Source organism: Saccopteryx leptura, chromosome 4 (assembly GCF_036850995.1).
Source record: "Saccopteryx leptura isolate mSacLep1 chromosome 4, mSacLep1_pri_phased_curated, whole genome shotgun sequence".
NCBI lineage: Eukaryota > Metazoa > Chordata > Mammalia > Chiroptera > Emballonuridae > Saccopteryx > Saccopteryx leptura.
The window spans coordinates 197,929,015-197,944,875 of NC_089506.1; the positions used below are offsets into that span (position 1 = coordinate 197,929,015).

General features: G+C 40.8%; 1 protein-coding gene across 7 annotated transcripts in view; it reads right to left on the minus strand.

Moving 5' to 3' along the window:
- The window catches only part of LOC136403583 (BTB/POZ domain-containing protein KCTD7), a 106,451-nt gene that overhangs the window by 60,867 nt on the left and 29,723 nt on the right, over positions 1–15,861 (minus strand). Inside the window, exon 1 of one of the 7 annotated variants that reach the window (XM_066382475.1) lies at positions 4,832–4,922. The exons of 5 other annotated variants lie outside the window; for them this stretch is intronic. Coding sequence is in view for 1 of the 2 variants with exons in the window: in XM_066382478.1 (XP_066238575.1) it covers positions 12,788–12,812 (25 nt within the window). In the remaining variant the exon portion in view is untranslated. Of the gene's footprint in view, positions 1–4,831; positions 4,923–11,689; positions 12,813–15,861 lie in introns of those variants that run through there. One more of the 7 variants, XM_066382478.1, reaches the window with a different exon arrangement.

Consider the following 15,861-nt stretch of genomic DNA (forward strand, 5'->3'; position numbering starts at 1 on the left):
ATCAAGTCATAGTTAGGTAAAGACTACCTGAGTTCAAATCTCTATCACCTCTTGTATGACCTCAAACAAGTTACTGCTGTGAGCCACATTTGTTTATATTTTCTTTTAAGATGGGGACAGGGGAGAGGACAGCAAGATAACGCATGTAAAGAACTTGTTATTAATACAGTGCCTGACCCATGCTAGCACTTGATAAATTTAAACTATCATTACTATCAAGGGCAACTTTATAGCCTACGCAAAATACAAATATGTGAATTTAATTTACTGAACATTCCATCTAAGGTGAATGGATCTGTTCCCATCTTAAAAATAAATTATATGCCTGGACTTTTCAAGCCGATGCTGTCTGTATGAGAGCTAACACCCCAAACCTAGTTCCAGAAATGAATCTTGGGTCTGCTGTATGGTATTCCCCTCAGCCCATCTCTGTGTGGAGGTTAAGTGTCTTTCATTTTGATATCTGTCCTTGTCACACTCCTCCATCTTCACACCACTCCCCACCCCCATAAAGCATCCCTACTAAAAATATGGCTCTGTGATTAACCAACAGCATAAAAAGTAGATGCATTCAAACAACTTATCAGGAAACACAAACTCAAACCCCACTGCTCATAAATTCTTAACAAAAGCTCCACTGAGAAACAGATATTTATGGAAGGTAACCTGAAGAATGCGTAATCCCCATCTACTTAATATGTAGAAAATCTAAAACAGATTCTTAAATTAAATCAATTGAGAGAGCCAAGTACTTAGGTCACATTATTTTGTAAGCACTAGGACTGCTTTTACTGAATTATGTTTTGATGTTATATCATCAACCTACACAGGGAAACAATGAGGAATTTTACTAAAAAGCAAAGTAAAACACAACACAGTCCTTTGAAATGCATGCTGTGTTTACTTAAGGATGTAGATGAGTTTCAATACAAGGAGTCTTTGGGACTCCTAAGGAAGAAATTGTTTTTTTCTCTTATGGTCACTGAACCATAACTGTGTTTCTCTCTGAACTAGCTACTAAAAAAACCAGTCAAATTTGTGATTTTGTTAACAAATACGACTTTAGTCCACATAATTTGTGTACAGATCTTATTCCTCTTTCCATCTTAAGTTTTCTCCCTCAGACCTGAATACATCACTCCTTACTTCTATATGTTACCAACAACATGTTGTATGTATCTTTGTAAGTTACTATGAATCCTTTCTGGAACACTATGTGATATAAGTAAATGATATGCTCCACTTAAACAACATTGTAACACAATATAACAACTTTCTTTCATTAATAAACATTTTATGAGTTCAATTTCTAAAGACATTTTTTTTGTACTCCAAAAGAAAAAAAAACATATTAGCAAATATTATATCTAAAATTAGGAAATTCTAACAACAGAGGAAATATAAAAATAAAACACTTTCATTACCTATTTTTAACTTTGGGGCACACGGAAAATTATAAATATATCCCTATGTAAAAATCCCCCAAAGTTTTTAATTTTTTTATTTTTTATTGAGAGGAGGGAGGCAGAGAGACAGACTCCCTATGCACCTGGACCAGGACTCACCTGGCAAACCCCCTGCTGGGCAAGCTTTGCCCAGCTGGGGCTACTGCTCTTTTGTTTCATAACCAAGCTATTTTAGCCCCTGAGGTGAGGCCATGGAGCCATCCTCAGCGCCTGGGGCTAACTTGCTTGAACCAATAGACTCAAGAGCCATGGCTACAGGAGGAGAGAGAGGGGCCAGGGAATGGGAAAGGGGAGGGGTGGAGAAGCAGATGGTTGCTTCTTCTGTGTGCCCTGACCAGGAATCGAACCTGGGACTTCTACATGCCTTGCTGATACTCTACTACTGAGCCAACCGGCCAGACCAAATCACCGTAAGTATAATTACAATTGAGTATTTATTTTGAATGGAAACTGACTAGACTTGCTTTAAAAATGATTCATAAGACTTGTAAAACTCCTTCTGAGGTGTCCTGTGCCTACCATCCATTTGGATGCTGCCATCCATTCCTTGCTGTTGATAGCACAGAATTTAGCTCCCTAAAGGCTCTTACTACATGCCTGCTTTAGAGATGTCAGCAATCTCCTTGCTGTTGTTTAAGGAAAATAAAAAAGCTTAAGACTCTCCTATGTGTAAGTTTACCCATTCATGAATTTGTACTTGTCATTCTGATAACTTCTGACTTTAACTAGATATGTATCTAATTAATTGATTATAATCACAGTTCTTCAGCTGCTAGAAATATGAAAAATGTTCTACTATACAATAAAAATTACATCTTTTAGCCTGACAGCAACTTCATCAAAAAACAGGCTAATTTTTTAGAGTAATTTGAAAGCAGCACCATAAATGCAACCTGTTCTGAAAGCATTTTAACCTTACCAAGTAGCATATACATAAAATATAAGTTACATAACAGTAAGTGGGATAAAAATAAGTCAATTGTTATTTCTCCTAAGTGTTTATTCAATAATAGTATAGCTTATATCAAGGTATTCCAGTCATATAAAACAACATAATGTTTCTACAATGCTTTTATGAAAGAAATGAGCATTTAATAAGACTTTCAAAATGTTTGGCCTCTATTGTGATACTTGTTCATAGCATGATAACTTTATTTATGGATTAAGAAGCCACTTAATAGCATTTTTATTTGGAGTCACAGAATAGATGGCTATTATATTGTATGTCCTCCCTGTTCATAAATTTTCATTATCCAGTCTACATCTGTATTATTGTCTTGAATTAATGTTTTTCTTAAATCTGCTAGCTCTGTTCGTGGGTATAGATTAAATTCAATAGTTTCCTCATTATACACAGATATTGTCTACATTTTAGAGATGGATTATTTCTACTGGACATGTTTAATTTGCAACCAATAAAAACACATGTGCCAAAAATTAAACATACAGTCAAGACTGAAATTCTATGTCTCTAGCCAAAAACTGACACAGTAAATTAAAAAGAATCTTGGGCCTACAGTATGTAGATACTAAAGTAAGTTAAGTACTGACTGAATTTTTTTTTCACGAAAAAATAACATCAAAAATCAAAGAATTCTCATCAAGCTAACAGGAGTCATGCAACATTTGTGGAATGCCCAATTTGGATTTAGAATGCAAAAGCAGAATTTGTTTATAGAAACTGAAAAAGTAGCAGGGTCAATCACTCATACACAATCAGTAAATGAATATAGAATTCAATTCAAACATTTAGTGAGCAGGAAAGATTAAAATACAAGATCACACTTAATCAAATACTATGGGGCACAATCCTCATCAACCACATAAGCAGCCTGTGTGTTAAAATTCCTTTTTAACTACACAATAACCCTTCCTAAAACTTTTCCCTGGTTCTGTAATAATCAGATAAAAGGACAAACTCCAATATCTCTGCCACCACTCTCTGCCCTGCACTTTTCCACTTTTCAAAAAACCACCTCCAAGTAGTTATTGGCCTCTTCTCCATTAGTTGCCCCACCACCACATTCCCACCTATCCCTAAAATTCCCACCCCACTTTCTAAGCCTGAATGTTACTCATTTTTTCATGATACTTTCAGAAAGGTATTCCCTGATACCTTTCTTTACCCCTCCATATTCTGCAGTCCTTTGGGGTGAGGGGGGCCACTTAGGGTGCTCTATCTTAGCTCACACTACTTATCACCATGTATTCAAAGTATCTCTGCTCTCTCTCCCTCTCTTCCCCTCTTTCTTTATACCCTCCTCTATCCCTCCTTAAACTGGTTAATTTCTAGAGAGAAGAAACACGATTGCTTCTTGTAAAAATTCAAATCCTGAACACTTAATACTCCGCCTAAGAACCAGTAATTCTTAAAAGTTAATGTTATTTATTAAGTGGAATACAATCAAATCTTCTTGCGCCTCCGGCAAGCTTTCTTGATACAACTGTTTCAATTAATAGACTTTAAACAGTTTTAGGTTTACCGAGGAAAAAGCACAGCTATTTTTCTTTCTTTCTTTTTTTTAATCTCAAAAAAACAAAACTCTTCACCTCCAAAAAAGATAAAATCCCCAGGTGATGTAAACTAGTACTGGCAAATTTTCACGTCTATTCTCAAGAACAAGAGCCCACAAGCGCTCACTGACACATTTCCCAACCACCAGGCTTGGTCACCGGCGCTGAGACACCACCAGCTGTCTATGACCCACTCTCCAAAGCGTCTGGGTCCCTCCCTCCCTCTCTACAAACTTCCGTGATGGGCATCACTTCTGGGCGGTTTGAAAGCTGGGGCTTCTGCTCTTAACCCTGGTGCCCAACCACAGGGAGAAAGGCTGCACCAGTCTTCAGGTCTCCGCACCACAAAAGTCAGCACCCTCCCAGCTCTGGGACGTCTCCCTCCCCAGGAAAAACGCGGGTTCGTCAAGTCCCGTCTCCCTGCCAAGGCCAGACTCTGAGGTGGGTCCGAGCTTTCAATACAAACGAGTGCCCGAGGGCCCCGACCGGCGGCCACTACAGGTGTCCCTTCCGACAGCGGCGGGAAGCCGTCCCCCGAGGGGATGACCGGTGGCAGGAGGCGGCCAGGAAATGATAAGCGTCCGTCTGTCGGAGTTGGGCTGGGCCGTGGGGAAGTTGGCGACGAGAGCCTGGCACGGGCAGGCTGAGCTAAAGGACTAAGGGGGCCTGCCAGGGCCGCGCTGCCGGCGCCCGGGCTGGGACCGAGGACGCCAGGAGGCTCGGAAGAGAGATGGCCCCGGCAGAGTGGACGGCTCGGACAGATGACCCAGCAGCCCCCGCCCGGTCGGCGCCGCCGCCTCACCGCCCGGAGCGGAGAGCAGCACTGTCCTCCGCTCCTGTCAGTTCCGTACCTCGTCTGCGCACCCACCGGAGTCGAGACCGCCGCGCTGCCGCCCGTGCAGGTCCCGGCTCCACCAGCACTAACCGCCCTCACACCGGCCCACCCTCTCTCGCGCCCCGCCCCCGGCGCCGCGAGCGCACGTCACGCACGCACAGGCGTCACTTCCGGGGCCCTGGACTCTCCGGGAGGATGCCGGTGCTAGTTCCCCTGGAATCTGCGCTGGGTGGGGCGAAGCCCGGCGAGGCGTGAGTGACAGACAGACAGACAGCACGCACGAGGTCCGAGGACAACAGGAAGGAGGAGGCGGCGGCTAGGAGCGTCCGGGAGCTGGCGGGAAAACCGGCTTTTCTCAGTCTTTTCCTCTGTCCTTGCTTCTGGAATCTCTCAATAGAGCGAGGGCAACTGCCCTTTAAGTGCTGACGGGCCCTGGGCCATTGTGTATCGTGGAGTCCCACAGTGTTTTACAGAAGAAAGAAAACTAAGAGTTCTTACAACAAGTACACTCTTTAAAAGAATCGATTCTGCATTCTTAGCCTCTGGATTGGTCTGAGATGGTAATCCTCAATGACTGGTGGTCTGGATTATGGATGTCAGGTAGTTTGGATACCTCTAGTCCAGGGCTGGATAACCTCTAATCAGAGGGTTATCTATAGGTTAAACGTATATCCAAGCATTGAATGGAAAGCTAAAGAGTTTAAGTTCCCAGGCTAGTTATGATGCCGGGAGGAATCTAGGGAAGCCAAGGGAGCCCTCAACCAATCCAGGTCCTTGTCACCAAACAATTCAAGAGCATGACATTAAGATTTAGCAAAGCACAATAAATTAAAATGATTCTCATTCAAGAAGTGAAAGCAAGCAACGTCCGAGAATGAGACACGACTATGGGATCTGAATGGAAGCTTTTTATTAAATGTGAGTTAGGTGATCTGGTGTGGTCCTCTGCTTCTGCAGCTGGCAGGGTGACTGCCTACACTGCTCATCCTGGTGCCTCCTCGACAGATAACGATTTTTTTATTTTTTGGTCCTCTCGAACTGGGGGGCGGGGAGGCTGGGGGGACAGGTGGTCAGTGAAGGTGGCATCTTGTGTTCCGGCCAACATGGAGAAGAGGAGGGGAACAGCTTGAGGCCTGTTCCCTATTGTAACTTTCCTGGCTCGGCTAAAACAAGAATAGATCATTTCCTCATGCCTCAACCAACTTGATTTTAGTAATTTAGCATCTCAACTATAGTGACTCCATTTTACTTCTCACTTGGATGCCATATATGTATGTCATAAAGTGCAGTCACAACAGGAGACAGAAAGAAAAGGAAGGAAAGAGAGAATGAAAGGAAGGGAGAAAGGACTGTTTCTAGGAGACAGTCCTGGGTTGGAATCCCAGCTTTGCTAAATGCTACCTTTGTGATCTTAAGCAGGTAGTCTAATTTCTCATTCTTTGTCATTATTCCACCCCAAAATATGCCTATTTGGGATAAGGATTATTTTGAGAAAGTAGAAGCAAGAGATCCTTTAAAAACAAACTAGAGGCCTGACCTGTGATGGCGCAGTGGATGGGGCATTGACCTGGAATGCTGAGGTCGCCAGTTCGAAACCCTGCACTTGTCTGGTCAAGGCACATATGGGAGTTGATGCTTTCTGTTCCTCCCCCCTTTCTCTCTCTCTCTCTCTCTCTCCTCTCTCTCTCTCTCTCTAAAAGGAATAAATAATAATAATAAAAAAAAAACTAGAAGCTACCCTTTTATAAGAGAAATATACTTTTGTAAAGGAAATCTCCCTCTCTGTAAGAAGAGAGGTATGACTCTAAATCACAAGAGACTCTTAGCAAAGTGATGATAAAAGAGGGCAAATAGTGCCCAGACCAGCTAGCTCAGCAGTAAAGCATGGCCCCAGTGTGTGGAAGTCCTGGGTTCGATTCCCAGCCAGGGCACACAGGAGAAGAGCCCATTTGCTTCTCCACCCTTCCCCCTCTACTTTCTGTCTGTCTCTCCCCCTCCCTCAGCCAAAGCTCCATCCGAGCAAAGTTGGCCCCTGCGCTGAGGAAGGCTCCATGGCCTCTGCCTCAAGTGCTAGTAGAATGGCTCCAGTTGCAACAGAGCAACGCCCCAGATGGGCAGAGCATCGCCCCCTGGTGGGCATGTCAGGTGGATCCCAGTTGGGTGCATGCAGGAGTCTGCCTCTCTTACCCTCCTGCTTCTCACTTCAGAAAAATACAATTAAAAAAAAAACAAAACCCAAAAAACAGGGCAGATAGCATTGTGGACTTTGTCCTTTTGATGTTTCTGTATATGTTCTTCCTAAGCACTATGCTTTTTGGCCCCTTGAGTTTGGCTCTTCCACAAAATACTAAGTGCAGGTGCTACCTCGATAAAGAACGTACCTACCTATATAGCTTAAGTTTAAAAAATTTGGCTCTCAAAAGAAATTTCAATCATACTGTTGATATTTGGCTCTGTTAACTAATGAATCTGCCGACCACTGGCTTAGACCAACTATAAAGCCTTTGAGAGGACATGCAAGGAGCTGGAGATTGAGTACACCTTTCCCCCTCTGTACTACCAAAAAGCCACTGCTGCTAGGCAAACAAGAAGGCTGGCTTTGTGGCCGTGGTTGGATAGATCAGTGGGTTAGAGCTTTGTCCTGATACTCCAGGGTGGCGGGTTTGATCTTTGGGCAGGGCACATACAATAAACCAATGAATGCATAAATAAGTACAACAAGTCAATGTTTGTCTCCCCCCCAAAAAAACTGATTTAAAAACTTTGTGCATCAAAGACCACAAACAACACAGTAATAAGGCAATTCACAGAATAGAAGAAAGTATTTTCAAATCACCTGTCTGATAAGGCATGGTTATCCAGAATATACAGAGAACTCCTAAAACTTAACAACAAACAACCCGATTTCCATGGTATGTCTTTCCATTTATTTATTTCTTTAAGAAATGTTTGGTAGACCTGACCGGTGGTGGAGCAGTAGTCAGAGGACCCAAGTTTGAAACCCTGAGGTCACTGGCTTGATCACAGACTCATTTGGCTTGAGCACAGGGTTGCTGGCTTGAAGCCTAAGGTCACTGGCTCAGCTGGAGCCGCCCCACCCCCACTCCAGTCAAGGCACTTATGAGAAGCAATCAATGAACTACCAAACAGAAGCAATTATGAGTTGATGCTTCTCATTTCTCTCCTTTCCTCTCTCTCTCTCTCTCTCTTGCTAACATAAATAAATAAACGTGTGGTAGTTTTCAGTGTACAAAACTTTCCCCTGAAGTTAATTCCTGTTTTACTTTTTTGACATTACTGCAAATGGATTTTTTTTAATTTTCTTTTCAGATTGTTCATTGTTAATGTATAGAAATACAACTGATTTTTGTGCGTTGCTTTGTATCTTGATATTTTGCTGCCTTTGTTGTGTGTGTGTTGAATCCTTAGGGTTTTTTACATAGATTATATATCTTTGAACAGAGATAATTTTATTCCTTTCTCCTTTCGATGCCTTTTTATTTCTTTTTCTTGCCTAGTTGCTCTGGGTAGGACTTCCAGTACTATGTTGAATAGAAGTGGTGAAAATGGGCATCCTTGTCTTGTTCCTGATCTTAGTAGAAAAGCTTAGTCTTTCTCCACGAGTATAATGCTACCTGTGGGGTTTCATATGTGGCTTATAGTGAGGTTTTTTTCCCTGTTCCTATTTCTTTCTTTTTACCATGAAATGGCATTAAATTGTGTCACAATATTTTACTGTATCAATTCAGGAGATCTGGTAGTTTTTCCCCATTTATTCTTCCAATATAGTTTATAGCATTGATCAATTTTCATATGTTGTTCCATCCTTGTATTCTAGGAATATATCCCACATGGTTACAATATATAATTCTTTTAACATGCTGCAGCTAAATTCAGTATAGTGTTTTGCTGAGATTTTTTTGTCATTGTTCATGTGTGATATCGGTCTGTGGTTTTGTTTTCTTGTAGGCCTTTGCTTGTGTCAGTATCAGGGCAATGCTGGCCTCAAAGAATGAGTTAGAAAGCATTCCCTCCACTTTTAATTTTTTGGAAGTGTTTGAGAAGGATTAGTATTAGTTCTTTAAATGTTTGGTACAATTCACCAGGGAAGCCATCAAGTGCAGGGCTTTCCTTTGTTGGGAGGTTTTTGATTACTGATTCAATATCCTTATTAGTCATAGTTCAATATATATATATATGTATATATATTATCAACAGAAAGAGACAGACACACAGAGAAAGAGAGGGACAGACAGACAGGAAGAGAGTGAGATGAGAAGCATCAACTCTTAGTTGTGGCACTTTAGTTGTTCATTGATTGCTTTCTCATTCGTGCCTTGACTGGGTGCTCTAGCCTTGACCAGGGGCTCCAGCTGAGCCAGTGACCCCTTGCTCAAGCCTGCAACCTTAGGCTCAAGCCAGCGATCTTTGGGCTCAAGCCAGCAACCATGGGGTCATGTCTATGATCCCACACTAAAGCTAGCGACCCTGCACTCAAGCCAGCGACATCTGGGTTTTGAACCTATTGATAGATCCTTAGTGTCCCAAGCTGACACTCGATCCACTGTGCTACTGCCTGACACAGGCATATTTTTCTATTTCTTTGTGATTTAAACTTGCTAGGTTATATGTTTCTAGGAATTAGTTAATTTAATTTGGTTATTCAATTTGTTGGTATACATATATGTTTATAGTATTCTCTTATACCCCTTTCTATTAAAGTTAGCAGTAATGTCCCCTCTTTTTCATTTCTGATTTTACCAGTTTGAATTTTCTCTTTCTTTCAGTCAGTCTAGTTAAAGATTTGTCAATTTTGCTGCTCTTTTAAAAAAACAAGGTTTGGGCCCTGGCCAGTGGCTCAGTGAATAGAGCATTGGCCCAGTGTATGGATGTCTCAGGTTCAATTACCAGTCAGGGCACACAGGAGAAGCGACCATCTGCTTCTCCCCCGCCCTCTACCCCTTCTCTTCCTTTTCCCTTCCTGCAGCCAGTGGCTCAATTGGTTCAAGCCTGGCTCCAGGCACTGAGAATAGCTGGGTTGGTTCCAGCATCAGCCTCAGGCTCTAAAAATAGCTCTGTACTCGAGTATTGGCCCAAGACTGGGTTGCCGGGTGGATCCTGATAGAGGCACATGCAGGAGTCTGCCTCACTATCTCCCCTTCCCTCACCTAAAACAAACAAAGTTTTGGTTTTGCTGATTTTCTATATTCTCATTTATCTCCACTCTAATCTTTTATTTCCTACCTTCTGCTAGCTTTGGTTCAGTTTTCTCTCCTTTTTCTAGTTCCTTAGAGATATATAGTTTAGCTATTGATTTGAGATCTTTTATTCTCTTTTATTTTTTATTTTAATTTTTTTTTAAGTGACAGTAGGGGAGATACAGAGACAGACTCCCACATGTGCCCTGACCAAGATCCACCCAGCAATCCCCATCTGGAGCCGATGCTTTGCCCATCTGGGGCTGCTGGCAACTGAGCTAGTTTTAGCACCTGAGGCAGAGGCTTAATGGAGCCATCCTCAGTGCCAGACACCAACATGTATTCGAGTCATGGCTGTGGGAGGGGAAGAGAGAGAGAGAAAGGGGTGGAGGGGGGGAGAGAAGTAGATGGTCACCTCTCTAGTATGCCCTGACTGGGAATTGAACCTGGGACTTCCACACACCAGGTCGATGCTCTACTGCTGAGCCAACTGACCAGGGTCAATTTGAGATCTTTTTTAATGCAGATGTTTAAAGTTATAAATTTCCCTTTGAGAATTGCTTTCACTGCATTATATAGGTTTTGTATATTGTGTTTTCATTTTCATTTATCTCAAAGTATTTTCTAATATCCCTGTGATTTCTTCTTTGACCACTGGTTGTTTAAAAGCATGTTTTTTAATCTCCACATTTTGAGTTTTTCTTCTGTTACTGATTTATAGTTTTGTTCCATTGTGTTAGAAAAGACTTTGTCTGATTTCAGTCTTTCAAAATTTAAGACTTATTTTGTAAACCTAACAGATGTACCCTGAACCACGTTCTGTGTGCACTCAAGGAGAATGCATACTCCATTACTGTTAGGTAATGTGTTCTATATATGTTCATTAGGTCTAATTGGATTATAGTATCATTCAGGTACTCACTTTCCTTATTGATTTTGTCTCTGGTTGTTCTATTTATTATTGAAAATGGAATATTAAAGTCTCCAATTATTATGTAGAACTATCAATTTCTCCCTTAATTCTGTCCCTTTTTGTTGCATATATATATATATATATATTGCTCTGTTATATGTGTATATATGCTTATAATTGTATCATCTATTGGATAAATCCTTTTCAGTATTTAATGCCCTTCCTGTCTCATATGACCATTTTAATGTAAAATTTATTCTGTCTAATAATAATATAGCCACCTCAGCTGTGCTTTCATTACTGTTTGCATGGACCAGGGGTCCCCAAACATTTTACACAGGGGCCAGTTCACTGTCCCTCAGACTGTTGGAGGGCCGACTATAAAAAAAACAACTATGAACAAATCCCTATGCACACTGAATATATCTTATTTTAAATTAAAAAAACAAAACGTGAACAAATACAATATTTAAAATAAAGAACAAGTAAATTTAAATCAACAAACTGACCAGTGTTTCAATGGGAACTATGGGCCTGCTTTTGGCTAATGAGATGGTCAATGTCTGGTTCCATATTTGTCACTGCTAGCCATAACAAGTGATATGATGCGCTTCCAGAGCCCTGACACATGCATCCCGTGTTACTGGCAGTAGTACTGTACCTGAGCACCGCCGCCACATACAGTATTCCAGGAGCACAGGATGCATCCGCTGAGTACTGACCACCAATGAAAGAGGTGCCCCTTCTGGAAGTGTGGCGGGCCGCATGTGGCCTGCGGGCTGTAGTTTGGGGACCCCTGGCATGGACTATATTTTTTATCCTTTTACTTCCAACCTTTTTGTATCTTTGTCTCTAAAGTGAATGTCTTATAGACAGCATATAGATGGAACTTTTTACAAAATACATTCTGCCAATATCTGACTTTTAACTGGAAGTAATTTATAATAAAATTACTGATAATGATTTATTTCTGTCATTTTGCTACTTGTTTTCTATATGCCTTCTATATTTTGTCCCTCAATTTGCCCATTATTGAATCTTTTGCCATTTAGTTGTGTTTCTGTAGCCTACAATTTTGATTATCTTCTCTCATTTTCTGTGTATTTTTTATTTTCTTAGTTGTTACCTTGAAATTATAATTAACATCTTAAAACTTATAAAAACTTAGTTTGAATAATAACAACTTACTTAAAATAGTATATACTCTGCTCTTATACATCTGTTCCTCTCATTTTATCTTGCTCTCATCATCTTCATAAATTGTGTGCCTGTTAACACAGGTTTGTATTTTATGTTTTACTCATATGCATTTAAATCATATAGAAAAAACAGGAGTTACAAACCAAAGTACAATAATACTAACTTTTACATTTACCTGGGTATTTACCTTTACCAGTGTTCTTTATATCTTCATATAGTTTCAACTTATTGTTTCAGCCTTCTTTGTTTTTCGGCCTGAAGGATTACTTTTAGCATTTCTCATGAAGCAGGTCTATTAGTAATGAACTCCTACACTCTTGTTTATCTGGTGATGTCTTGATTTCTTCAGTCTTGAAGAATAATATTTCCAGATATAGAATTCTTGGTTGACAGGTTTTCTTTTAACACTTTGAATATATCATCCCACTGCCTTCTGACCACCATAGTTTCTGATAAGAAATCAGTTTATAATCCTATTACGTATCCTTTGTATATGATGAGATGGTTCCCTCATGCTGCTCTGAAGGTTCTTTTCCCTTTGGCTTTCTACATTTTGATATGGTGTAGGTCTCTTGAGTTTATCTTCCTTGGAGTTTCTTAAGCTTCTTTAATTTGTAAATTTTCCCCATTTTCTTTACAATTTGTTCAGTCTGTCTTTCTCTCACACACGCTTTTGTGCTTTTTTCCTGAAAAAAATTGACACTGTTGCAGACATTATGCTTCTTGATACCTACATATTTAGTGTGTATTTTTTTTAGTATTTTCTAAGACTAAAAATATTCTCTGGCCCTGGCCAGTTGGCTCAGTGGTAGAGTGTCAGTTCAGTGTGTGGAAGTCCTGATTCAATTCCAGGTCAGGGCACATAGGAGAAGTGATCATCTGCTTCTCCACCACCTCCTCTCTCTCTCTCTCTCTCTCTCTCTCTCTCTCTCTTTTCTCCTCCCACAGTCATGGCTTAAGTGGTTCAAGCAAAGTTGGCTCCAGGCACTGAGGATGGCTCCATGGCCTTGGCCTCAGGCACTAAAATAGCTCAGTTGCTGAGCAACAAAGCTGCAGCCCAGCTGGGCAAAGTATTGCCTGGTAGGGCTTACCCGGTGGATCCCAGTCAGGGCACATGGGGAATCTGTCTCTGCCTCCCTGGCCCTCAATTAAAAGAAAAAATATATATATTCTTTCAGAAAACCAAAGCAAAAATGATCAAAATTAGTTTAACATTGATAAAATGCTATTATTTAACCTATAGTCCTTATTAAATTTTCAGCAATTGTCTCAAGAATGTCCTTCATAGCTCTTATTTTTCATGACCCCAAACCTAAGCCAGAATCACTTAATTGTAATGTCTCTTTAGTCTTCTTCTGTTTTCCCTTTATTGATTTTAGTGAGAGGAAGGGGGAGAAAAAGAGAGAGAGAGAAAGGAACATATGTTCCTGTATATGCCCTGACCAGGGATCAAACCAGAAACCTCAGCACTTCGAGATGATGCTCTAACCCAGGAGTTGGGAACCTATGGCTCGCAAGCCAGATGTGGCTCTTTTGATGGCTGCATCTGACTCACAGACAAATCTTTAATTAAAAAACCAAAAAACGTTGAATATATAAAACATTCTCATGTATTACAATCCATTCATTTCCTACCGTTCACATTCATGGTTGCAGGTGGCTGGAGCCAATCACAGCTGTCCTCCGGGACAACACCAAATTTTTACTGGATAATGCGTAATGTACATGGGTTGTTGTATGGCTCTCACGAAATTACATTTTAAAATATGTGGCGTTCATGGCTCTCTCAGCCAAAAAGGTTCCCAACCCCTGCTCTAACCAAATGAGCTATCTGGACAGGGCTTTTTCATGTTCTTTAATCTGGAATAGTTCTTTCATTTATTTTGTTTTTATTTTTTATTTATGGATTTTTAGAGAGAGGAGAGAGAGAGAGAGAAAGAGGAAGAGAGAGAAAGAGGTGGGAGAAGTGGGAAGCATCAACTCATAGTAGTTGCTTCCTGTATGTGCCTTGGTCAAGCAAGCCCAGGGTTTCAAACTGGCGACCTCAGTATTCCAGGTCAACACCTGGATAAAGCACCACCACAGGTCAGGCAGTTCTTCCATTGTAATTTGTCTTTGTTTTCTTTTTTTAAGTGAGAAAAGGGGAAACAGTGATGCAGACTATTGCATGCGCCCCCACCGGCTCCCACCCAGCAGCCCCTGTCTGAGGCCAAAGCTCAAATCAATCGAGCTATTTTTAGTGCCTGAGGCTGGCACTTGTACCAGCCAAGCTAGCTTCAGCACCCTGGGCCAACACTTAAACCAACTGAGCTACTGGCTGCAGGAGGGGAAGAGGGAGAGAAAATGGAGAGGGAAGGGGAGAGACAGGTGGTCACTTCTTTGTGTGCCCTGACTGGAAATTGAACCTGGGAAGTCCACATGCTGGGCTGATGCTCTATCCACTGAATCAATTGGCCAGGACTAATTTGTCTTTCTTGATCTTGACATTTTTGAAATGTATAAGATAGTCATAAAAATGTCCTTCATTTTTGTTTTGTCTGATGTTTTCTTATGATTTAATACAGGTTATCCTTTTTTTTTTTTTTTTTTACAGAGAGAGAGAGAGAGTCAGAGAGAGGGACAGACAGGGACAGACAGACAGGAACAGAGAGATGAGAAGCATCAATCATTAGTTTTTTGTTGCGCATTGCAACACCTTAGTTGTTCATTGATTGCTCTCTCACATGTGCCCTGACTGCAGGCCTTCAGCAGACCGAGTAACCCCTTGCTCGAGCCAGTGACCTTGGGTCCAAGATGGTGGGCTTTTGCTCAAACCAGATGAGCCCGCGCTCAAGCTGGCCACCTCAGGGTCTCGAACCTGGGTCCTCCGCATCCCAGTCTGACGCTCCATCCACTGTGCCACCGCCTGGTCAGGCATTTACCCATTTTTGACCTCTAAAAATCACATAAATAATGTGTCCCTCTCAGGGCAATATAGGTGGTGCACATGATGGTTTTTCCCATTGTGGCTAATGCTGACTTTGATTACATGATTAAATTTGAGTCTCAAGTGTCTCCACTGTAAAGTTACTATTTTTACCTCTGTAATTTAGTAATTTTTACAAGAATACTTTGAGACTATATAAATATCTTGTTTTTCTTCAAAATTTCATCTCTTAGTTTTAAAATCCACTGATGATTTTTGCCTAAATTAGTTATAATGGTTGCTAGACAATGGATATTTTCTAACCCCATCATTTTTTCTATATTTATTAGTTGACATATTACTGTAATTAAAAATTTTTTTCTACAGTTCATGTAATTATTTATGTCAAATTGAATTCATGGATTCTCATTTTATTCAGAGGGTTATAACACATTCCTATAGTTTCAAATTGTAATAATGTATCTAAGACAGGAAATTTAACTCTATATTATTGAACCATTATTTCTAGCAGCAATGATATAAAAGAAACAAATCTTTCTTAATGAAACTTAGCTGGTTTGTGATAGTAAATTTATATTATTATTATAAAGGAGGATTACCTTTTCTACTTGCTATATGATAGGGCACTATATGTCCTACTTGCTATATATAGTTTTCTACTTGCTATGTATAGTTTTCAATTCATCAAAAACTACACCAGAGGTCGCCGGTTCGAAACCCTGGGCTTGCCTGGTCAAGGCACATATGGGAGTTGATGCTTCCAGCTCCTCCCCCCCCTTCTCTCTCTCTGTCTCTCCTCTCTCTCTCTC